The 25,303-nt window shown below is 41.7% G+C and overlaps 2 protein-coding genes across 6 annotated transcripts in view; one reads left to right on the plus strand and one right to left on the minus strand.

Annotated features, from left to right (window-relative positions):
* LOC132661826 (membrane-spanning 4-domains subfamily A member 4A-like) overlaps nucleotides 1-25,303 on the plus strand; it is a 166,648-nt gene that overhangs the window by 91,075 nt on the left and 50,270 nt on the right. For 3 of the 4 annotated variants that reach the window (XM_060606796.3, XM_060606797.3, XM_060606798.3), the window contains exon 3: nucleotides 10,799-10,900. In XM_060606796.3, the coding sequence (XP_060462779.2) occupies nucleotides 10,824-10,900 (77 nt within the window). In that variant the 5' untranslated portion in view covers nucleotides 10,799-10,823. Of the gene's footprint in view, nucleotides 1-3,266; nucleotides 3,329-10,798; nucleotides 10,901-25,303 lie in introns of all 4 variants that reach the window. The other variant, XM_081790252.1, reaches the window with a different exon arrangement.
* MS4A7 (membrane spanning 4-domains A7) lies at nucleotides 2,324-24,984 on the minus strand. 2 transcript variants are annotated; one of them, XM_060606802.3, is made up of 7 exons: nucleotides 24,843-24,984; nucleotides 15,921-16,080; nucleotides 11,179-11,313; nucleotides 9,407-9,463; nucleotides 7,476-7,682; nucleotides 4,104-4,205; nucleotides 2,324-3,007 (listed from the first exon to the last, which is right to left on the minus strand). In XM_060606802.3, the coding sequence occupies exons 2-7, from the start codon at nucleotides 16,065-16,067 to the stop codon at nucleotides 2,960-2,962; spliced, it is 696 nt and encodes a 231-aa protein (XP_060462785.1). In that variant the 5' UTR covers nucleotides 16,068-16,080; nucleotides 24,843-24,984; the 3' UTR covers nucleotides 2,324-2,959. The 2 variants fall into 2 exon arrangements, with proteins under 2 accessions (XP_060462785.1, XP_060462784.1); XM_060606801.3 differs by having other exon boundaries at nucleotides 24,735-24,845.

Here is a 25,303-nt window from a genome sequence, read left to right on the forward strand (position 1 = left end):
TTACAGAACGAGGAAGATTCTCCAAGGCCCTCCACCCCCAGTGTAAAAATACTAATACACACACGTTTGAAAACACACAAATAGGGGTTGAAAACCTCAGAAGAGACTAGTGAGTGCCCTAGCTTCTAGATTAGTGGGGGTCGACATACAATTAACAAACAAATAAAATACATAGTATGTCAGATCATTGTGATTTGAGGAAAAAATAAGCAAGTGACAGGGAGAGAGAGCTGTAATTTTATGTAGGTTGGTGGGGGAAGTTTTACTGAAGCTAAGCTATCTGAAGAAAGACCCAAAAGAAGTGAGAAAGGAAGCCATGGAAATAATTGTAGGAAAAGTATTCCAGCCAGAGGGCCGACCAATGTAAAATTTATTTTTTAATATTATTTTTAATAACTTTTTAAAAATGTTTATTATATTTGAGAGAGAGAGAGAGAGAGAGAGAGAGGGGCAGAGAGAGAAAGAGAGAATCAGCACAGAGCCTGATGCAGGGCTCAAACTCACAAACCGTGAGATCATGACCTGAGCTGAAATAAAGAGTCAGACACTTAACCAACTGAGCCACCCAGGCGCCCCCCGATGTAAAATTTCTAAAGAAAGAATATGTCAAGTGACTGGAGTAGAGAGAGCAAAGGGGAATAGTTAGAGGTCAGAGCAGAAATGAGAGTTCAGATCCTATAAGGGTATTTAAGGACTCTGGCTTTTATTTGGAATGAAATGGAGTGGGTTTGAGCAGAGAAATGATATGATCTGATTTGAGATGGAAAAAAAAAATGTGCTCTCTGCCATGCAGAGAACAGACCGAGTGGTGTAGGTGCCCCACTAGTTGGCTCATTGCAATAATGCCAATGGGGGATGATGAACCAGAGTGCTCATGAGATGGTGAGAAGCAATCAGACTCAATATATTTTGAAGTTAAAACTAGCAAGTTTTAATGCTAGATTGGATGTGGTGTGTGAAAAAAACAGAAGAGCCAAAGATGACCCCAAGGTTTTTGGAAGATCATGTTTTAAAGGGATTTGACTATGGAGAAGTGGGGGATGGCTCAATAACTAGATGGGCCAAGGGGTCCAAAGTAGCTTTTTCAAAAGTGTTTTTATTCAATTATAACACAGAAACAAGAGAACACAGTTATATGTATATAACTCCAGCATCCAGATCAAGGAAAAGAATGTTTCCATGAACCCGTAGACCCTCTGGGTTCCTTTCCAGTAACTACCTACTCCCAAAGGTAACCACTATCCTAGTTCTGACACTATTAGCTTAGCTTGTGTTTAAACTTTACATACACAGAATCAGACCGTATGTACTCTTTTTATGTAACCAATTTCTTTTTATTTATTATTATAATTTTTTAAATTTATTTTTTAGTTTACTCCAAGTTAGTTAGCATATAATGCAGTAATGATTTCAGGAGTAGATTCCAGCAATCCATCTCTGATATATAACACCCAGTGCTCGTCCCAACATGTCTTCCTTAATGCCCCTTATCCATTTAGCTCCTCCCCCACCCTCAACCCCTCCAGCAACCCTCAGTTTGTACTCTGTATTTAACAGTCTCTTCTGTTTTGTCCCCCTCCCTGTTTTTATATTATTTTTGCTTCCCTTCCCTTATGTTCATCTGTTTTGTCTCTTAAATTCCTCATATGAGCGAAGTCATATGATATTTGTCTTTCTCTGGCTGACTACACTTAGCATAATACCCTCCAGTTCCATCCACGTAGTTGCAAATGGCAGATTTCATTCTTTTTGAATGCCGAGTAATATCCATCTTCTTTATCCATTCATCCGTCAATGGACTCTTTTATGCATGACCTTTTCCCCCCAAACATTATGTTTGTGGGATTTATCTATATAGCTGCATGTAATTATAGTTTGTCCACTCATGTTACTGTTTAGTACTCCATTGTATGAATATACCAGAATTTTTATTTCTCCCTTCTATTGTTTATAGTCATTTAGATAGTTTCCTTTTGGAGGCAATTATGTGTATTACTTATATGACCATTTCTGTACATGTTTTTGGAAAACATGCGTATGCATGTCTGTAGTATATTCTCCTGGGGATAGGACCCAAGGCCTTTATTGGGTCTTTACTGGGTAGGTACACCTACTGGGTAGGTGTACTGTACTCTAGTACAGTAATAAAATTATGGCTAATTTCTTCTTTGGTCTAGAACTTAGATGGGGAAGAGCATTGTGGTAAGTTATAATCTTTGAAGCCAGATATTTCAGAATAAAGTCATTAAATGAGACAGAATATTGAGCCACATTCAATTGACAGACATGCATTTCATTCAATTGACAGAAACGGAGCTGTATATTTTTGAAGTACTTTTAATTTAAAAGTTCTTGCAATCCCTACTATATAACATTTAAGCAATATGAGTGTGAAAATAATACGGAAGTGGAGACTGCATAGCCATGTGACTTGGCCACTTTGCACCAGCACAAGCGTGCACATTTTCTCTTCTTATTTAGGGGTGGGTGAACCACTTTCTGTTCAGTTTACCCACCTGGGATTTGAGAGACTCTTTCCTTTTCTTTTCTTTCTTTTCTTTTCTTTTCTTTTTTTTTTTTTTTTTGAGAGAGAGAGAGGGAGCATGAGCAGGGAAGGGAAACAAAGAGGGAGAGAGAGAATCCCAAGCAGGCTCTGCACTGTCAGTGCAGAGCCCGATGCGGGGCTCGAACTCACTAACCATGAGATCATGACCGGAGCAGAAATCAGGAGTTGGACGCTTTAACGACTGAGCCACCCAAGCACCCCAAGAGATTACTTTCAAGAGCAATAAAATGACTCTGACTGAGCAAGTGCAAAACAAAAACCATTTTTCTATAGGTTTCTTTCAGCTTCTAAAGTAGCTGAAATTTCAGGAAAGTCTAACCACACTTTGCCAGGAGTCCTGGCTTTCTCCTTTTTCTTCTGAGGCGTTACTCCTATGCATGACCTTGAAGGATTTTAGACATGTTGGATATGACCTTGTGATTGAGGCATGGAAAATGTACTCTGGAAAAGATAAAGTTTATTAGTGGGTTTTAAACTCTGATTTTGGAAGCTTTTTTTGATCCATATTTGAAATGCATTTCCCCCAAATGTATGGTAGTAGCTTTTCCAACTTTACCAAAATATAAAATGCATCAGTATTAGTTCGAACAAATGCTATGCTGTGATCTGCTAATCATATTACCATTTACCAATAAGATCATAATTGAGTCATAATGTATTCCTTCCCTTGAAATAATTTCTTTTTTTTTTGTCTTGGAAGGCAGGAGGTTTATTTTACACCGGTGGGCCCAGAGGAGATCATTCTCCAGAGATCTAAGCCCTGTAAGTAATTTCTGTAGAAAAAAATGGGTTTTAGAGAAAAGACCAGCATTTTCAAATTGTAAAGTCATGACCTAAGGGGAAGTAAGGAAGAACACAGGACACCATCAGCAGAACAGAGATGCCCTAGTAAGATACGACTGCATTCGCAAGGGAACGGAGTCATGGAGACTCTAGGGAGGCAGGTGGCTGTGTTCATGACAAGAAGAAGGAGATACAGGCTTTTCATTCTCAGCCCGTCAGCCTACATCATTTGTTCTCCTTGTGATTTTATCTGAGCCTTGGTTCTTTTATAAGGGGTTGGAGCAGGTGATTTCTTTCTTATTTTTGAGTTTATTTATTTTGAAAAAAGAGTACACATGGGGGAGGGGTAGAGAGAGGGGCAGGGGGAGAGAGAGAGAATCCCAAGCAGGCCCTGCACCACCAGGGCAGAGCCCGATGCGGGGCTCGAACTCACAAACCACGAGATCATGACCTGAGCCGAAGCTGAACGCTTAACCGACTGAGCCACCCAGGCGCCCTTGGGGCAGGTGATTTCTAAAACCATTTTAGCCATTCTAATAAGCAGGTCTTCTGGTTTGCGGGCCAGAAGGCACTAATAATCTCAGATACCAGTGTCATCGTGAAGGAGCCCATTCATAGAACTCTCTCCTCACTCTGAAGGTTGACTGCTACGTGAACCTCATTGCCTCCTCTTTCTGCCACTGTTTAGACCCGGAACATCACAGCTCCAATGTTGGGACCCAGCAGGTGTCATGTGACATGTCAGAGTACTCACCCCTGGGTTCTTGGAGTACAGCTGTTTCCACCAAAGGATGGAAGCGTAGGTAGCCATTAAGAGTTCCAGCACAGTGAAAATGAGCATCACCACCAGCACCCCCTGTGAATCAAGACAGGAACAGTTGGTGCCATCAGCTAGCCCTGTGCCTGACTGAGAGGAGACTGGGGGTGAAGGCTCTAGCCGTGGAGAGAATAAGGCACAGAAGCAGAGAAATAAGCGGCAACGGTTTCCTCTCAGAACCGTGGGATCCCACCTTCTGAGATAAGAGTAACCCTTCCTTTTATCACTAGTTGTTTTCACTGGTGTGATATTTCTAGTGTGGATTTGCTTTTACTTATCCAGAAATGGTCTCAGTTCATCCTTTCCATCTGAAATCTCATGTTTGGTTTTTTTTTTAATTCTGAAATTCACCCCACTTATTTCTCTTTGCACACGTCCTCTCTCCCTGGCAGGCTTACTGGGGCTCACATTAGATGTGTGCTGGTTCTTTTCAGTTCGCTGCCTCCTACCTGTCTGTTAACCCGTCACGCATATCTTTCAGATTTTTACCGTGATGTGTTGTGCTCCATGTGATTTCATCAGACCTCAATTTCACTTCACTGTTTATTTCTTTGGATATGTTGAATCTCCTTTTTAACTGATAACACTAAATGGTTCATTTCAAAGATTATAATTTGCATTTCTAATCCTACTGCTTAGTTCTTTTTCAAATCTACTTTTTTTTTCTTGCTGTCATGTTATCTCATGTTGGTTTTAATTCCTTTTCTTCATGTCTCTATTGTTGAAAATATGTTTTCATTATGGTCTTCCAAATTGGTATATAACCTCCAATTCTTGAGCAACTAAACTTTCATATTTGCTGCTGTAACCCGTTTTTTTCTTAGGTTTTTCAAAATATTTTTCCTCTCAGATGATGTCAGTATATGGGTGCGTGGGGGAGGATTTTTTTTTAACGTTTATTTATTTTTGAGACAGAGAGAGACAGCATGAACAGGGGAGGAGCAGAGAGAGAGGGAGACACAGAATCTGAAACAGGCTCCAGGCTCTGAGCTGTCAGCACAGAGCCCGACGCGGGGCTTGAACTCATGGACCGTGAGATCATGACCTGAGCCGAAGTTGGATGCTTAACCGACCAAGTTGTTTTTTTTTTTAAATTTTTTTTAACGTTTATTTATTTTTGAGACCGAGAGAGACAGAGCATGAACAGGGGAGGAGCAGAGAGAGATGGGGGAGGATTTTTTGATATGTAGGACAGACCGATTAGTTGGGTTTATGGATGACTCCCTAGATGGAAACTTTAGGTTTGATTCTGATAGAACCTCAGGAGATCCAGACCCAGGAACAGTTTTTAAGTGAATCCCTGTATTTGAGGTTCGTTTGTTTTATATGGAATTTGGATTTGGATACTGTCCATCCCTGCACATGGCTTGGTGAGATGATTTCATCCTAGAAACCTTTATGGTGGAGTTTCTTTAAGCTCCTTGGGATGTTGGGCAGAGTTTTCCTTGTCTTATTTTCATAAATAAGGTACATATTCAGTCTCTGCTTCTAACATTTTTGCAGGACACTCAGTGTGGGCTTGAAGAGCTTCAGATTTGTCATGGACATTGAAATGCCACTATCCCAGCTTGTAACACCTATATTCCCATCCAGGCCTCCCTGGCTTTCTGGTCTCAGCTCTTAACTTGATTGCCCGGCTGCAGGATCCTTCTTAGCTCCTGGAACCAACGATGCCTTTCTTCCTTGATCTTTTTCTGCCTCCCACCCTCTCTTCCTTCCTTCTTCCAACCTCAGATATACATCTTGAATCTTTTGATGTGTTACTTTGCTCAGGTTATCTTTGTGTTAATACAGAGCGGACATTTGGAGTCAAGTCCTACTGCAACTTCTCCAATTCTGCAGGAAGTTCTCTGGTTGTCTCAGAGTAGGAGTCAGTTTGATGTATTGAGTTTAGTTTCCATTGAGTTAAACCCTCATGCCCCAGCAGGGAGGATGTCTCCCTCACCCTCCTGGCTTTGCTCTGCACCAGGCTGATGCCATATCCTGGGCTTCCTCGCACTGATTTCTAACCAGATGCATTTCTGTGCCCTTCCACTTCCTCAAGCTCCTGTATCAGGGGGGTTGCTTTTGGCAACCTCTGGGTCACACAGGCAGACTCACAGAAGTCTGTGAGTCTGGAAACTTGCACACATGTTCTGGGATTCCTGAGACACGTCCAAGGGAATAAGAGAGATTTCATCTATCTCCCTGGCTCCTGCTAGAGCTGGCTCACTCTGCCAGCCCAGCTGGGCCAAAGTATAATTATGTGTTTGGGCTTAAAAAGTCCAAATTCTGTAGCTAACTTAATGTGGATAAAATTCAAATAAAGAGGCTATTTCTGCCTGCGTCGAGGGGGGAGAAAATGCCTTTTCAACAAAGGAGGCACTCCGAGAGCTAAACCTATTGAGAATGGAATGTTTTCTATGCAAGAAAGACTGCTGACCTTATCTTCTTTATCCACTTATCTATCCGTGCACTCTCAGGTTGCTTCCGTATCTTGGCTATTGTAAATAATGCTGCGGTAAATACATGGATGCATATATCTTTTCAAACTAGAATTTTTGTTTTCTTTGAGTCAATTACCAGTAATGGAATTGCTGGATCGTATGGTATTTTTATTTTTAACTTTATGAGGGACTTCCATACTGTTGACTACAGCGGCTGCACCATTATACATTCCCACCCAACAGTGCACGAGTTTTCCCATTTCTCCACACCCTCTCTGACACTTGTTATTTCTTATTTTCTTGATACTAGTCATTCTGACAGGTGTGAAGTAATACTTCACTGTGGTTTGGGTTTGCATGTCCCTGCTGCTTAGTGAGGTTGACCATCATTTCATGTGTCTGTTGGCCGTCTGTATGTCATATGTGGGATAATGTCTATTCAAGTCTTCTGCCCATTTTTTAATTGGATTATTTGTTTTATTAGTGTTGGGATGTATGAGTTTTTATATATTTTGGACATTAACCCCTCGTAGGATTTATCATTTACAAATATAAGTTGTCTTTCTGTTTATGTTTTCCTTTGCTGTGCAGAAGCTTTTTATTTTGGTGTAGCCCCAATAGTTTATTTTTGCTTAGTTCTCATGCCAGGGGAGACATGTCTAGAACCCACAAGTCTTCTTTATTTCCTTTTTTGACTTGGCACAATGCATCGCTTATATTTTGCAGTCTGCCGACAGGACTCAACCACAGTTTGGGGTTTTTTTTTTGGTCTGCTTCCAGCCATTCAGATCAACAAGGCACAGACTGCTGAAAAAGCAGAGATTATGCAAAGGAGAGAAACTAAGAATTTCACGGGCAAGATATTCAGTCTGAAACTACTTACCGTCAGACTGACACTAGCCAGGAGACAGTCCTTGAATTCATAAGTTGAATAATAGTACCCCGAATAAGGCAGTGAGGATAGGTATTCCCTTTCTGAGTCACACTGTCGAGAGGCTGTCTCCAGGGCTACCAGGCTGTCAGCAAGGAGGAAGAGGCCTGCTCCAGCAGCTAGAGAACTCGCTGCACTTGCGGTCAGGGTGCTCATGGCCTGAGAAAGAAAATTTGCATTGGGATGTCACAACAGGAGCAGCATGTGATGCTATTAACCCTCCATCCATTGTACTACAGTTGCTTCCCTGAGTCTGTTTCCCTGGTAATCTGTGCACTCGTAGGGGGCACAGACTATGTTTTATTCACCTCTGTATCCCTCTTCACTACCTGGTTTATCACCTGATACAATAAGTAAATGTTTGTCGAGTGAGAGAATGCACACGTAACTCCTCCTCCGGTATAGGAGTTCTGGATCCTTGGCTCTCTGCAGCACTGAAGACAGAGATGGCTTGCTGACTTCCCCAACAGCCTTAGAGTCGTTCTATTGCTTTCAGCCCTTCTAGAATAGGACCTTTGGTCCCTTCTACACCAGTCTATGGCTTTTATTTCCATGAAAGAGAGAACTGGAGAAGCTAGAATACCTACCTGTAGGTGGATCAGGCCCAAGAACCACGTTCACCACATTCTGATTTGGGTCACATTCTATATTTTGGGGCAAAGGGTTCTCGCAGAATATGATGCCTCTGCAAAGACACTGAGGTGCCGGACTCTGTGCCAGGTTCCCAGCATGTGCTCATTTCTCTTTGAACGTCATTCAAGGATACTGTGCGTCTGGGGGAATGACTGCTCTGCCCTTCCTTCTCCCTTGGCCTGGGAGCCGTGTGGCTTCAAGTGCTGAGTTCCCAAAGGAAGTGCCGATGGAATGGGCGGCGCCTTTGCCCAGAGCTGCCACGTGCGCACTGGAGCCCACGTACTGTCTTGTGTCCTGCGTGCGGAGCCCACATCATGCTGGGTCATCCCAAGTATGGTTTTCCCTTTCAGGGTATTCAGGACGCTTGGGAAGCCACCTGTGAGAGCCACAGCCACATGTTCCTCTTCCCCATTTTATAAATGAGAAAACTGAAGCCCAGAAAAGGAAGGAACTTTTTCAAGCACACAGATCTGAGTGACAGATCTGAGACGAGAGTTTCCTGGTGCTGGGTCCAGAACTCTGACTCCATCCAGTGGGGTGAACTCTGTCCTCTAGTTCTGGGGTTTAGATTCTAGCTTCAAGTATAAGGAACATATACCAGCCTCAGAACACCATCTTCTGTGCCCTCAACCGTAGTTAACTAGATCTTGGATCTTCCTGAGTCAGGATGTGGCCCTTCCCTAAGTCATCTTTGTGAGTGTGTGGCAAGGCAGAGGGAAAGGTTGCTAGAGTATCAAAGACCCCACCCACACACTCCTGACTTTTGTCAGGAAAGTGGCTACAGTCTGTTAATTCCTTGTTTCTGAGGGGGTGGGGGAGCTAGCCACAGGATCTAAGCCCACACACCTCTGCCTCTGACCTTGCCGTTTAGGGAAATTGGCTCATTCTGAGACAGGTTTTTCCGGAAAAGGAAGTCTAGGTTCTAGAAGGTCATCTACCCTGTTCAGGGTAACAAGCTAACAAACTGCAAAGAGTCCATGGTTTATTTAAAATTGTCTACCATTCAAGCAACTGAAGTAAACCTTGAAATATGACCCAGGAGCACATTACATAGGGGAAGAGTACTGGTCTAGGAAACAGGGAATTTGGCGTTTACACCCAGTTCTGTCACCGGACCAGCAGTGAGAACTCTCTCCCCTGCTCAGAGCCCTATTTCCCTAAGCTGTCAAATGGACACTTTGAACTAGAGTTATTGCCTCTGAAGTTCTTTTTATTCCGGCGAGCTGAGATTCGACGGCTCTCATACTTACAAAGGGCATAGTTGCCTTTTTCCCAGAAATGATCGAGAGGGATCCAGTAATGGCAAACTGCTCAGAGAAGAGAGAAATGATCAGTTCAGTTGTCTTGTGGAAATGTGTGCACCATGTTACTATCCATCAATCAATAAGTAATGTAAAACTCTTAGAGAGATAACACCGTAGGAATGGTGTCGGTCCATATTAAGAGAGAGGCCTTATTTCTACTCTCAGGATGCTTAACATTGACTTTAGAGAAAGGGCAGATGCACAGAGGATTGGGATTTATGTTAGCGAAAATCACTGTGAGCTGAGGTGGCCTGGAGCGGAGGTATACGCAGAAAAAGAACAGTGCTAAGTTACGAGGTGGGAAGAGAGGAGGTTGAGGAAGACCAATGACTTGAAGGGATATGAAGGTGGGAGCAGCCGACAGAAGCACGTAGGAAAGGGGCTCCGATGACAGAAGGTACAGAAACACGTGAGCTTCAAGCACTGGTGTAGGGGGCCTGAGTTAGACTGGGAGTTGAAGAAAGGGGGAGGTACAGGGTCAGGTGTGAAGAGTCTCTCATCCTGAAGCCCCAGAAGTCAGTATTTTAAGTTTATTTATTTACTTTGGTGGGGGGGAGAGCAGGGAGGGGCTGAGAGAGAGAGAGAGAGAGAGAGAGAGAGAGAGAACCCCAAGAAGGCTCCCCACTCAGCACAGAGCCCAATGAGAGGCTCGATCCCGTGAACCATGAGATCGTGACCTGAGCTAAAATCAAGAGTTGGACATTTAACCGACTGAGCCACCCAGGTGCCCCCAGAAGTCAGTATTTGAGCCCAGTAGTGTAAGGATCTGGCTGGTGGAGGGAGAATGTTCTAAGCTGGAACATTGGTTAGGCTTGTGCCTTAGGGATTAGTAGTAGTCACAGACAAAGAGGGTCCAGCATGAGCTGTTCCTGCCTTTCATAAGGGAATGTGGGAGCTCAACCACTGATTAGAGAAGTAAGGATAAGTTGTGCTCTGGGGTCAGGAGCAGGGCCTGCATCACTGCATAGTTTGCGTTCACATAAAGGCTGTATCCATACAGAGGTGATGCCCTGTTAGAATTCATCTGCCCAGAATGCATGATTTTTCCTCCTTTGTGTAGGATACTACATGGAAAAGAAGTGACCCTTTGTGGGAGGCATGACTAGACCCTGGCTAGTCTCCAAAGAAAAGGACCCCTTTCCATGAGCCATTAGATGGAAAGTAGCAAAAAAAAAAAAAGTTTTCCAAATTCTCAGGGTTACTTCTGAACACATAGCAAGAGTGTCCTTGCTTCCCATGAATCTTACCATCACCAGTTTGATTCTCTGCAGACCTGTGGCATTTACCCATGGTGCTCATTTTATTTTAAAATTGATATTTTCACTCTTTACCTGACAGGTGGATTATTCTTACACTGGAGGGAATGCAATGGCCTCATCAAAGACCCAAAGAAGAATGTGAAAAATCTTCTACTTTTCCAGAGGTCGGCTGTGAGGCCAGGTAAGAAGTGTTGTGCTGGTATGCCCACTGTATTACCCTCTTGCCTCCTGCCCTGGCCAGCTACTCCCTGGGATGGTGACACAGGAGGAGGGATTAGACTCCTCTGCTGCTCTTCCCGAATGGGAGAAACGTGACATGGGATGATGACAGAGAGAAAGCTAGAGGCCTTGGCCACCTGCTCCTTTCTCCCCACCTCTTGGGACTGAGTCACTCCATGATCTAGTACCCACTTAGCGTTTAAAGAGCATATCCTTTCTTGGAGACCCCATTCTACTCACACATGTAGCTGCTACAAATGGGTACCCAGACATCAAAATGGTGGAAGTTGTTGGCTTGAAGTGAGAAGAGTAAGGAGCAGAAACCAAAATCGCCCCCAAACTTGAAATCAGCAGGCAGCACATAATCTGTATAATCTACAAGAGAGAAGAGGGAAAATGCTAGGAACATACTTTGAACAGATGAAAGTGATTATTTGAATGTACACTGTGTTTATAAGGTATATAAAATATGCTATAATGTGTCATATTAAAAGGGGAGGAGTATTACAAGGAGCCAGTAAGCATTCTCTAAGAGAAACTCATGTATACCTAACTTCTTCCTTTCTGATAGGATTAGTAAGCTAGCAAATCAGGAAGTGATAATATATACATTTTAATTTTATTTTGAAAAATATAGTTGACATTTTTTGTTGTTGTTCTAGGAAAAGTAGGTGGAGAAAATTGTTCTGGACAATAGTCCAGTTGGATGGATGTAGAAAGCAAACTTACCAAGGGAGAGTTAATAAAGGGCTCAATTTCAATTGAAATAAAATAAAGCCATAATTCATCTTATCTTCTTCATCATTGAATTTTGATAGTAATTACTGTTTTTATGACACCAGTGGTAATAGTCTACATTTGTTGAACACTTTCTACACTCTGGTTATTTATCTCATCTTGTTTATGGATGAGAAAAATGAGGCACTGGGAGTTTAAATAGCTTGTACAAACCCACACAAATGGCCAAGTGGAGGAACTAGGACTTTGCCCTATTACTTTGATCTGGAATCCACACTCTTACCCACTGTTTAATGCATATGCAATTGAAAGATGATACAAAAACATAGGAGAAATAATGTAAAGTCAAGAGAATTCAACCATTCATACAATTAATATTTATTGAATATCTGTCCTGTGCCAGCACCAGGGAAATGAAGCAGATGAAAGTCACTGCCACTGGCCATGTATTATGTCCTTTACAGAGATGTTCCTTGGAAAGTGGAATTAGTTAGGAGCAAAGTAGTAGGAGGCCCGAGGAGTACTGGGGACAGAGTGCAAACCCTGTAGGGTTTTGTAGGCTATTTTATCAACTTTGCCTTTCGTTCTGAGTAAAAAGGGAAGTGAAGTGGATAATTTTGAGAAAGTGATTTCTATTTTTAAAAGATCATTCTAATGCTTGCCCCATCGAGAATAGATTATAAGGAAACAGAGCAGGGACATCAATAAGGAGGGCATTGTAGTAATTCACAGGTGAGATGATGTTGACTTGAAAACGACATTCATAGTAGAGGTAGTAAGAAGTAGTTGGATTCTAGTTGCACGATGAAGATTAAGCCTCTAGGGTTTGCTGACAGTTTGCATGTGGATTATAAAAGAAAGGAATGAAGGTTGCTTCCAAGGGTTTTGGCTTGAGCATCTGAAATGATGGTGTTGACATTTATCTGAGATGGGGAATGTTGTATGAGGGGTGGGTTGGGGGACAAAAATGAGGATTTCCGTCTGGGACAGGTTACGGGAGAGGTGTAGATATCTCAGTGGAAACGTACATAGGCTGTTGGTTATAGGAGTCTTAACTTTAGAGGAGAGAGCCAGTTAAGGGAAATAATCTTTTTCTTCCCAAGTCATCAGTGAAGATCATATTTAAAACTATATTACTGTGTGAATTTACCACTGTAGCAGATGTAGCAACAAAATGGGGACTGAGCAATGGAGCACTCCAAATTTAGAGTCAGATAAATAAATAGAAACAATCAAGGCGTATAAAAGAAGCAGCCAAGAGGGAAGGAGGAAGACCAGAAGAATGTGATGTCCAAGAAGCCATATGATTAAAATGTTTCAAGTAGGAGAGGGTAGTCGCTGCATCAAACACTTCTATTAGTTCAAGAACATTAACAGTGGAGACTTGGAAATTGGGTTACTAATGTGGAGCAAGGGGGACAAATCTCATTGGATGTGTTTCAAGAGAGAATATCATTCAAGAGGAGCTGGAAACATTAGACTTCCCACCCCATAGAGGAGTGTTGCTGAGAAGGCAAGTTGCTGGTGGGGCATTAGCTAGAGGGCCTGCGAAGTTATAAGTGTCTGTTTCTGCTGTTTTGTTCTCAAGATAGGAGAAATTGCAGGAAGATTCTGTGCTCATGGAACTGATCATAAAACATTTGCAGAGAGCATGGGGAGGATTACTGGAACGAGTAATGAGGGATGGGATTCACTGCACAAGGGAGGCTCATCGTTAATTAGAAGATGGGCATTTGTTTAGTAATGGGGAAGGGAGAGAGAGTATATAGCACCGATGGGAGTAATTGCAGATGTGTGGTGGCTTGTGGACCTTCTCTCCAGATTGCCTCAGTTTTCTTAGTATGTTAGGAAGCCAGGTAATCAATGGAGAAGGATTGAAACCTATTGAAATAGTTTTCTGGGGTAGCAGGAAAGTGAATGGATGAAAGAAATACCGTGTTCTTTTTAAGCAGCCTTTACAGTCCCTTTGAGGTTATGGTCATAAATCCAAAGTGGAGTCCGTGTGTGTGTTTGCCAAGGTTAGTTGCATGGGTTCAGGGGCAGAATAGGCAAAGGGGCAGAGTTAGAATTAAACCAATGTGGCAGTTTTTCCTTAAGGAGGACAAAGCTGTTGATCGTGGTTAGGTGAGGAAGGCTCCATGAAATAGGGATATTATCAGTAACTCCCAGAGAGGTTAGAGAAAGTTAGCATCGACATAGAGTTGGAGGGAGTGATCTGGAAAGATCAGAAGTGATGGACTATGGGATGCTTGAAATGTAGATAATGTTGGGTTTATTGCCGTTGGTATTGGTAAGGTCCAGGGTACGACTCAGGAAATGTTTGTCTATGGAAGGATGGGCAACATACCTGGGGAGAAGAGGTCAAGGAGCAGACAGGACATGATATTGGAGGGATCATATACATGAGTATTGAAATAGCCAAGACTTACGATACGAACTCTACCCTGGGAGTGATAGTGATTGAGGAGTCAGTATCTTGAAGATAAAAGGCACGTTATCCAGGAAAGCAAAAATAGTGGCAATGACCTGGAATCCTTCTATAGAGCAAGAGAATTGTGAGAATGGGGCTCTCTTGTTTTGTTTTGTTTTCTTTTCTTTTAACTGTATAGTTCATCTATTACCCTAAGCGTGTAAAATAGTGACTGGCACAATGAAGGTGCTCAAAAAATGGCAGCTGAATATATAAATGAATAAATGTATGTCCAGTATTTCTTACTGATTACCGAAGCACACAGTGAAATGTGTTTGTGATTCTAGGCCATAGGTAAGCTAGATTGTAGGGAGCAGGACAGGTCTACACAGAACCAGTTGTCTGGAAGAAGTAAATTAAGGAGTGAGTATTGGTAAATGATAGAATGACAGACGTTAACTGGTTTTATTTTCAAGCAACATAGTCATAAACTGATTTTTCTAAGGATGATCACTTTTCAAAATTGCCGCTACGTCATTTAATGTTATTTTCTAAAACACTGATTGTTTTTAGGTTTTTACATGAAAATCATTCTTATAAAATTTTAATTCTCCTATCAATTCTTGATTAGTCTTAATATTAGGATTACCTAAAAGAACTTTTGAAGTTTGTGACTATTAACAATTACTTGAAATAATTATTTGTTTCCAGTGCTCAAAATATAGGTCACATTTTTAAAAATATCTCTTTTGGGAGGAAGACTGAAGTAGGACTTTTCAGATACTACATAAAAAGGGTAACTATGTTGTTTTATTTTTCTTTTTTAAGTGGGAGTGAATTACTTAGTTGGATGACATGAGATTATTTTTTTTAAGTTTATTTATTTATTTTGAGGGAAAGAGAGAGAGAGAGAGAGAGAGCATAAGATGGGAAAGGGCAGAGAGGAGGAGAGAAAGAATCCCAAGCAGGCTCCATGCCATCAGTGCAGAGCCCGATGCGGGGCTTGAACTCACATACTGTGAGATCATGACCTGAGCTGAGATTAAAAGTCAGCCGCTTAACCAGCTACACAACCCGGGTGCCCCTGGATGACATGAGATTCTAAAATAGGAGCTTTTAGAGACTGAGAGGAGAGGACTGATCTGGAAGTGCCCCGAGAAGCAAAGAGACTGCCTTCACTTCTATGCCCAGAAGAGAGGGTCACAGTGGAAACAGTGCCCTTGGGAGCTAGGTTCCTGTTTGCACGATTGATGAGGAGGCCTTTGAGAAACAAATCCAGGAATGAATCGGATTATGCTGTTAACGGACCCTGAATTCTAGAGGATACAACCAGGCAGGTTTCCAAAGTCAGAAATGAATAGGAGTTGGGTCTTAAAAGGGGATAGTCAGAACCAGGTGGACATTAAAGTCCTGAGTATGAAGGATGATGACTGGGGACATTCGGATGTCTTACGGTGAGGCAGACAGGGAGAAAATGTATGGTGAGGTTAGTCCAGATCGTCTCATCTCAAAATGGTTAAGAAATGAGCTCAAAATAGACAGATCTAATTTAATCACACTGAGTAAAATCATGTGCTTAAATCCAACATCTACTACAATAAAGACAAATTACAGGAGACTTTCTTATGTAGATTTCAAGTGGAGACCTAGTGGTTTTAGTTTATAGAAAGGCCTGAGTAGGACACAGTCTTCCCATAAAGCGCCATTTCATGTCCCAGTTGGCCTGGAGTCAGAGAAAAAAATGAGAGACTCTCCCAGATCCACTGTAGATATGTAGTGTGGGTATGTTTGCAGTATTTTCCACAGTGTCTCCCTTCCAGTGACGTGGACTTACTCCAAGGACTGTAGTTTCTTTTTGCAGAGTGTTTGGTGGGTTGTCCTCTTTTTGGTAGCTGTGTCTAGGTTTCTCTCTTTTGGGGATGATGATGCCATTTGGAGTAAAGCTGTCAAAGGCTCCCTTGGTCTTGGGCTTTGATAGCATGATCCTGACGATGCTGGAAGAGGCAGTGAACTCAATTAGGGCCTGAGGTTCGACTTAAAGATATGAAACCATCTAAGATTTTTCTCCATTGTCCAAGAGGTGACCTGTCCTTTAGGAACAAAAGTTAATGTGGGGAGCAGTCTGGAAAGCTAGCATGCTTGGCATAGTCCATCCATTGTGGACAGAAAGCGTGTCACTGGGAGAAAACTGTGAACACAATTGAGAGGTGAACCATTCATATAGAACTTTCCTTGCGGCCTTGAGTGGATCCACCTCGCTGTCCTTCCAATGGCCCCTGCTTCCAACATCCCTCTCATTCCTGTGTACCTCTGCTTCCCCTGTGCCGCACTCCCACACCACACGCCCCAGGATTGTACCTTTATGCTGCACCTTTGCTGCTCAGTCTTCCTTCAGAGTCTCGTTTTCTTTCCATTAAGATGTTGATTCGCTGGGGGGCCTGGGTGGCTCAGTCAGTTAAGCATCTGACTCTTGACATCAACTCAGGTCATGATCTCAGGACTCATGAGATCTAACCCTGTGTCAGGCTCCGCATTGAGCATGAAGCCTGCTTGGGATTCTCTCTCTCTGTCTCTCTCTGCCCTTCCTCACTCACACTGCCTCTCTCTCTCTCTCTCTCTCTCTTTCTTTCAAAATAAATAAATAAACATTTTAAAAAAGATGCTGATTAACCCTATTCCACATCTCTTTCTTGTATAGGTCCTGTCCCACAGAGAATGACTCCCTTGCCCATAATAGCTTAATAATTGTTAATATGAACATTTATTTAATGCTTGCTGAATTCCAGGAACTAGGCCATTGTAACTCTGGTCTTTAAAGCAACTTAGGTGTTATTAACCTCACTGTATACATTGGAAACTCGGGACTAATAAGTTCAAGTTCAAATACACAAAGTGCCTAGCCTGGCACATTGAAAGTGTTTAACACATGGTAGCAAATATAATAATAATCACTATTTTTAAGTTTATTTATGTATTTTGAGAGAGAGAGAGCTCATGCACACATGTGAGCTAGGGAGGGGCAAAGAGAGAGAATCCCAAGCAAGCTCTGTGCTGTCAGCATGGAGCCCCACGTGGGGCTCGATCTCACGAACAATGAGATCATGACATGAGCCAAAATCAAGAGGTCAGACGCTTAACTGACTGAGCCACCCAGGTGCCCCAAATATAATTATTATTATTCCGTGTTTGCACAAATGTCTGAACCAAGTCAGTATAGCTCAGAAGCTTGTGATATTTTTCTAAATATCACATTAATTCTCATCTTCCATTCTTCTTTCCTAACACTGGCAATTTCAACATAGACTCAAGGAGCATAGCATCTGCTGCCCACCAGCTCAGCAGTGTTTCTGGTCTCTGTGATGTGGGTAGCAGAGTCCAGCCCCTGGGATGCTCCTTAGGTCTGTTCTTAGCACAACATCCTCCCTCTTGAAAGTCATAGTTTGGATAAAGGCTTGTGATAATCTGGTGGTACCACAGGTCTCTGCTCCCTGATCCTTCTCCTCAATGTCCGGGCTCTTTTGGATGGGATGCATAACATACAAAAATTAGAACTGGCACCCACAATCTCATTACTAGTGAGGGTGATGGGAAAGGGCACTGGGCTGGAAGTCCAATGCCTCAGCATCTAGTTGCATGTCTGAGCATAGGTCTTGGAGTCCAGTCCCATGCTCATATTTTAGACCTACCAATTATTACTAAACTCACGATAAGCAAGTTGTTTTTAGCCACTTCATAGGTTCACAGTGAGGGAGAGATGAGATGATGCATGTAATGGGTTCAGTATAGAGCAGGGCACATGATATACTTTCAATACGTATTAGTTATAGCTAAAGCTCATTGGGATTCCAGCTCAGATATTTATTAGTTGGCCACAGGCAGGTTATTTCCCCTCATTTATCCTCAGTTTCATTACTTACAAAATAGGGATAATAAGGCTATCATGAAGGATGCTTGTGAGGATTTGGATGAGGTGATTTAGGTGAGTGCCTTTTGTTGTGTCTCTGTGATCTTTATCAGGTGCTCCATTGTGCTCAATAAAAGGTTGGTGACCTCCACTCCATTTCTGCTCCTAGATCTGTGCCCTGGTCATTTCTCATGCTCTCTGGGCATCAAGTACCTAATTTGAAAAGTTATTAAAAACAAAGTTCTCCCTGTCTAAGGAGATAATTTTCACTTTGGGGGATTTTGGAGTCTGGACAGAAGTATGGTTGAGGTAAGATGAATGAAGAGGGAAGTAGTGTTGACACTGAATCCTTTGCAGTAGATCTGGGGCAAAGAGGCCATGGATGAGCATTCCAGCACATCTTTAAGATGAGACTTAGCAATCCCTATCAAAATGACACCAGCATTCTTCACAGAGCTAGAACAATCCTAAAATTTGTATGGAACTAGAAAAGACCCCAGTAGCCAAAGCAATCTTGAAAAAGAAAACCCAAGCAGGAGGCATCACAATCCTGGACTTCAAGCTATGTTACAAGGCTGTGATCAAGACAGTATGATACTGGCACAAAAACAGACACTCAGATCCATGGAACAGAATAGAGAACCCAGAAATGGACCCACAAATGTATGGCCACCTAATCTTTGACAAAGCAGGAAAGAATGTCCAGTGGAATAAAGACAGTCTTTTCAGTAAATGGTGTTGGGAAAACTGGACAGCAACATGAAGAAAAATGAACCTGGACCACTTTCTTACACCAGACACAAAAATAAACTCAAAATGGATGAAAGACCTAAATAAGACAGGAAGCCATCAAAATCCTAGAGGAGAAAGCAGGCAAAAACCTTTTTGACCTCGGCGGCAGCAACTTCTTACTCAACATGTCTCTGGAGGCAAGGGAAACAGAAGCAGAAATGAACTACTGGGACCTCATCAAAATAAAAAGCTCCTGCACAGCAAAGGAAACAATCAGCAAAACTAAAAGGCAACTGATGGAATGGGAGAAGATATTTGCAAATGACATATCAGATAAAGGGTTAGTATCCAAAATCTATAAAGAACTTATCAAACCCAACACCCTGAAAACAAATAATCCAGTGAAGAAATGGGCAGAAGACATGAATAGACACTTCTCCAGAGAAGACATCCAGATGGCCAACCGACACATGAAAAATGGTCAACTTCACTCATCATCAGGGAAAAACAAATCAAAACCACCATGAGATACCATCTCACCCATGTCAGAATGGCTAACATTAACAACTCAGGCAACAACAGATGTTGGCAAGGATGTAGAGAGAGAGGATCTCCTTTGAACTGCTGGTGGGAATGCAAACTGGTGCAGTCACTCTGGAAAACAATATGGAGGTTCCTCAAAAAATTAAAAATTAGAACCACCCTATGAGTCAGCAATTGCACTACTAGGTATTTATCAAAAGGATACAGGTATTATGTTTCGAAGGGGCACATGCACCCCAATGTTTATAGCAGCGCTATCAACAATAGCTAAAGTATGGAAAAAGCCCAAATGTCCATCGACGGATGAATGGATAAAGAAGATGTGGTATACACACACACACACACACACACACACACACACACACACACACGTGCACACACACAATGGAGTATTACCCAGCAGTCAAAAAGAATGAAATCTTGCCATTTGCAACTACGTGGATGGAACTGGAGGGTATTATGCTAAGCAAAGTTAGTCAGTCAGAGAAAGACAAAAATATATGACTTCACTCATATGAGGACTTTAAGATGCAGAACACATGAACACAAGGGAAGGGAAGCAAAAATAATATACAAACAGGGAGGGAGACAAAACATAAGAGACTCAAATACAGAGAACAAACTGAGGGTTGCTGGAGGGGTTGTGGGAGGGGGGATAGGCTAAATGGGTAAGGGGCACTAAGGAATCTACTCCTGAAATCATTGTTGCACTATATGCTAACTAGGGTGTAAATTTAAAAACTAATTAATTAACTTAAATTTTTTTTTTAAATTCAAGAAGATGAGGCTTAGATTTTCCTCTATGTCAGAAACAGGACAAGGATATCCACTCTCCCCACTGTTATTTAACATAGTACTGGAAGTCCCTGCCACAGCAATGAGACAACAAAAAGAAATAGAAGGAATCCAAATCGGCAAGGGAGAAATAAGACTTTCACTATTTGCAGATGACATGATACTTTACATAAAAAATCCAAAAGACTCCACCAAAAGATTGCTATAACTGACACATGAATTTAGTAAAGTTGCAGGATACAAAATCAACATACCGAAATCTGTTGCATTTCTGTACACCAATAATAGAAGCAGCAGAAAGAGAAATCAAGGCATCAACCCCATTTACAATTGCACCAAAAACAATAAGATACCTAGGAATAAACCTAATAACCAAAGGGGTGAAAGACCTGTACTCTGAAAACTATAAAAAACTGCTGAAAGAAATCGAACATGACACAAAGAAATGGAAACACATTCCATTATCATGGATTGGAAGAACAAATATGGTTCGTATTATTAAAATGTCTACATTACCCTGAGCAGTTTACACATTTAATGCAATCCCTATCAAAATACCAAACAGTTTTCACAGAGCTAGAACAAATAACCTTAAAGTTTATATGGAACCACAAAAGGCCCCAAATAGCCAAAGCAATCTTGAAAAAGAAAAGCAAAGCTGGAAGCATCACAATTCCAGACTTCAAGTTGTACTACACAGCTGTAGAGATCAAGACAGTATGGTATTGGGACAAAAATAGACATATAGATCAATAGAACAGAAAAGAAAACCCAGAAGTGGACCCACAACTATACGATCAATTAATCTTCCACATTGCAGGAAAGGATATCCAGTGGAAAAAAAAGTCCCTTCAACAAATGGTGTTGGGAAAACTGGACAGCAACATGCAAAAGAATGAAACTGGACCACCTTTCACCTTTCACCACACACAAAAATAAATTCAAAATGGGTTAAAGACCTAAATGTGAGAAAGAAAACCATTGAAATCCTAGAGGAGTAACCTGTTTGACATTAGCCATAGCAGTTTCTTACTAGATATGTCTCCTGAGACAAGGGAAAAAAGCAAAAATAAACTATTGGGACTTCATCAAAATAAAAAACTCTGTACAGTGAAGCTCCCATCCCTACAGAATGGGAGAATATAATTGCAAATGATAAACTGATAAAGGGTTAGTATCCAAAAGATATAAAGAACTTATAAAACTCAATACCCAAAAAACAAAGAATCCAGTTAAAAAATGGGCAGAGAACATGAGTAGATATTTTCCCAAAGAAGACATACAGATGGCCAACAGACACATGAAAAGATGTTCAACATCACTGATCATCAGGGAAATTCAAATCAAAACGACAATGAGAAAAAGAGAGGGTACTATCAAATACCTATCCTATATTAGGCACCATATTTGCCTTTGGAGATTTTGAAAAGCTGCATAAAAGATTTCAGAACGTAAGAGATTTCAAATCTGAAAAGAGATTTCAGATATATACTATCTGGTAGAAAAAAAATGTAAATATGGAATAAAATACTTTTGGAACTATAAAAAAAAAAAAACTACAACGAGATATCACCTCATACCAGTCAGAATGGCTAAAATTAACAGCAGAGGAAACAACAGGTGTTGGCAAGGATGTTGTGGAAATGCAAACTGGTGGAGCCACTGTGGAAGACCATATGGAGGTTCCTCAAAAAGTCAAAAATAGAGGGGCGCCTGGGTGGCTCAGTCGGTTAAGTGTCTGACTTCAGCTCAGGTCGTGATCTCATGGTTTGTGGTTCGAGCTCCGCGTTGGGCTCTGTGCTGACAGCTCAGAGCCAGGAGCCTGTTTCTGATTCTGTGTGTCTCTCTCTTTCTACCCTTCTCCTGCTCCTGCTCTGTCTCTCTCTGCCTCTCAAAAATAAATAAATTGTTTTTCAAAAAGTTAAAAATAGAGCTATCCTACTACCCAGCAATTGCACTACTAGATACTTACCGAAAGGATACAGAAATACTTATTCAAAGGGATACATGCACCGAGATGTTTATAGCAGCATTATCAATAATAGCCAAATTATGGAAAGAGCCCAAATGTCCATGACTGATGAATGCATAAAGAAGATATGGTGTATATACCCACACAATGGAATATTACTAAGCCATCAAAAAGAATGAAATCTTGCCATTTGCAGTGTCATCGATAGAGCTAGAGTATTATGCTAAGCGAACTAAGTCAGAGAAAGACAAATACCATGTGATTTCACTCATGTGGAATTTAAGAAACAAAACAAGTGAACACAGGGAGGAAAAAAGAGAGGAAAACCAAGAAACAGACTCTTGACCATAGAGAACAAACCGATGGTTACCAGAGGAGACGTGGGTGGGGTGGATTACATAGGTGGTGGGGATTAAGGAGGGCATTTGTAGTGAGCAGCGGGTGTTATATGTAAGTGTTCAATTGCTAAATTCTACACCTGAAACTAATATTATATTGTATGTTAACTAACTGGAATCTAAATTTTAAAAAAAAAGAAAGAAAATGAGGCTCAGAGAGGGTAAATAGTTTGCATAGCATTGTATATCTAGCATATGATGGAGGCAAGCCTTGAACCCGGGCAGTGTAATGCCATTGCTCTTCTGTGGGTGGGTGTGCTGTGCCCATCTAGCCACACATGATGCTCAGCCCCTCTGTCTTCCCTCCCTTGTAGCCAAGGTCCATTGACTGCCACTCTCCATATTCATCGACAGGAGATCTTCTGACCTTGGAGATTTGTTCCCGTATTCTGGAAACTTGACTTCTGCTGCACTCCTGTGGTTTGCTAACCCAAATGTGCAAGGCAAAGACTGGAAGGGCGGTTCCCAGGTTCTGGGGGAGGAGGAAATGGGGAGTTGCTGTACCCTGTGTAGAGAATTTCCACTGTGCAAGATAAGTTCTAAAGATCTGCTGTTAAGCACTGGGCCTTCAGGTAGACATACTGGACTGTGCATTTAAAAATCTGTTAACCAGTAGATCTCACGTTAAGTGTTCCTACCAGAATAAAAACCTAAAAGAATAAAATTGGGAAGAAGGAAGGAAAGAAAAAAGATTGCCTCCCAACTTCAGGATTTAAAAACAAAATCTCTGTAGTTCTGGATTCTTTCCTATAGGATTCCTTCCTATATTTTTCAGTCCTCATACCCAGGGACTACAGGATCTACTGGGTTCTAGTCCTGAACATCTAGCCAGGACCCGGATGCCTGGTTGGTACCCTTACCAGATTCTTGATAACATGTCTATTTATTTTCTTTTATTATTTTTAATCGTTTTGTTTAAAAGAGTGTATCACATAGCAATTACAGTCAAAATAGGGAATACATTTTGAAGAAGAAAAGGAAGTTCCTTAAATCTCAGCTCCCACCCAATAACTAGCGTTTCATACATATCCTTTCTACCCTCATTTTCTCCCTGTCTTTCTCTCTGTATGTTTACACACATTCATTGTTCTACATAAACAGAGTGGTTCTATACAGGCCATTTAGAAATCTTTCTGCACTCAACATTAGTCTGTGGACATCTCTGACAGTCATGTATGCAGATAATAAAACTCCTAAACTCAAAAGCTACGTGGTAAATTCCGCTACCTGATACAGTGTGGATGAACCTTGAAGACAATATGCCAAGTGAAGTAATAAGCCAGTCACAGAAGGACAGATGTTGTCTGATTGCACTCCTGGAAGGCACTCAGAGTACCCAAGTCCCTCAAGACAGAAAGTAGAGTGATGGACACCAGTGGCTAGGAGGAGAGGGAAATGTGGAGTTAGTGCTCCATGGTCATGATCATGGGCTTTCCGTTCCGGAAGATGAAAAAGTTCTGGAGTTCAGTCATGGGGATGGTTGCACGAGAATGTGAATGTACCACACCACCGAACTCTACACTTATAAATGGTTAAAATGCTAAATCTCGTGTTACATATATTTCATCACGACGAGAAAAAAGCCACTGTATTCAAATTAATAGACGTTTCAAGATTTATTTAACCAGTCGTGTTATTTAGGTTATTTCTCTCTCTCTCTCTCTCCCTCTCTCTCCCTCCCTCTCTCTCTCTCTCTCTCTCTCTCTCTCTTCTTTTTATTATCATTATGAACAGTGCTACAGTGAACATCTTTGCACTTCTGTGGTGCCTCGCCTGTTCAGTCATCTCCTTAGAGTAACGTTTAGAAGTGGATTTACTGAGTTTAAGGCTATGATACTTGTATTGCTGCTTTTTAGAGGGAATGCTGTAGAACCAGGATTCTGTATGGTTTCACAAGAAGTCCCCAGACTAATGCCATCATCTTCAGACTCCACACTCTGAGAGGGATACTTTGTCCCTCTACATTCAAGTGGAGGAAAACTTGGGGTGGCCCACCACATTTCCAGATGGTTCTAAAACCCCCATTTTGGAGATAAATCATAGCTTAGAGGACTGCTCTGCATACAGCGATTTTCTCTATGACAGAAATAGATTGAACAACAGCATCCTAATGCAGGATCCAGGCTAATTGCACAGTATTTTCCGAGAGCATATTCTGTGTAAGACTGAGCAACATACCAAGAAATGCGGAGAATTGTAGAGAATTGTCACCTCAAGTCTTGGAGGAAACCTAAGGATTGTTTCACCCAATTCTCTTGTTTGGAAAGTGAGTAAACTACAAACTGGAGCAGGGAATTGACTCACCAGTTCATGCAGGTGCTCAGAAGAGAGAGTAAGAATCTGATTCCTGGCTGGCTATTCCAAGGACAGTCATCTCCCCCCAAAGTTCAGGATGCAAATGAACATGCCCACCTGTTCCTGGAGCCCAGTCCTCTGAGTGGTGGCTGGCGGGCCAGCTTTCTGCTTGGGAGCTCTCAGCCAGAACCTCCTACTGGCTGTTCCTGCCAGAACACTGTTGGTCCTTTGCTCTCCAGCCTGAGACTTCCTGCCCTTTTCTCAGAATAGTAGTTATGATTACACAAGATATGGGCTTCACTGTACTTACATTCAACACATGAAAAATACCTCTGCTTCCTCTTTATAAATTTAAAAGTTTGGAAAATAACACAGACTACAAGTAACACCTAAGAATAAAGAGCTTGTGAAAACTAGTGATGGTCCCAGTTAGAATTTATTCCCCGCATCGTAAAAGTAAGTCAGTCAGTTCTGTCTTCGCCTGAGTTTTCTGCCTACTAAATAGGGATGGACAACAATAATTCCACTGTTGGCTTTTGGGAGAATCAAAGAGAAAGGATGCGAAAAGCTTACAAAAA

The sequence above is a fragment of the Panthera onca genome, chromosome D1 (assembly GCF_046562875.1).
Source record: "Panthera onca isolate mPanOnc1 chromosome D1, mPanOnc1 haplotype 2, whole genome shotgun sequence".
NCBI lineage: Eukaryota > Metazoa > Chordata > Mammalia > Carnivora > Felidae > Panthera > Panthera onca.

Coding starts and splice junctions, on each gene's coding strand:
- MS4A7 (XM_060606801.3), bottom strand. Junction 7,683..9,406: donor AAAAGGCAACTATGCCCTTT/GTAAGTATGAGA, acceptor TTTCTTTCTCAG/GCCATGAGCACCCTGACCGC. Junction 3,008..4,103: donor TGTACTCCAAGAACCCAGGG/GTGAGTACTCTG, acceptor TATCTTTTCCAG/AGTACATTTTCCATGCCTCA.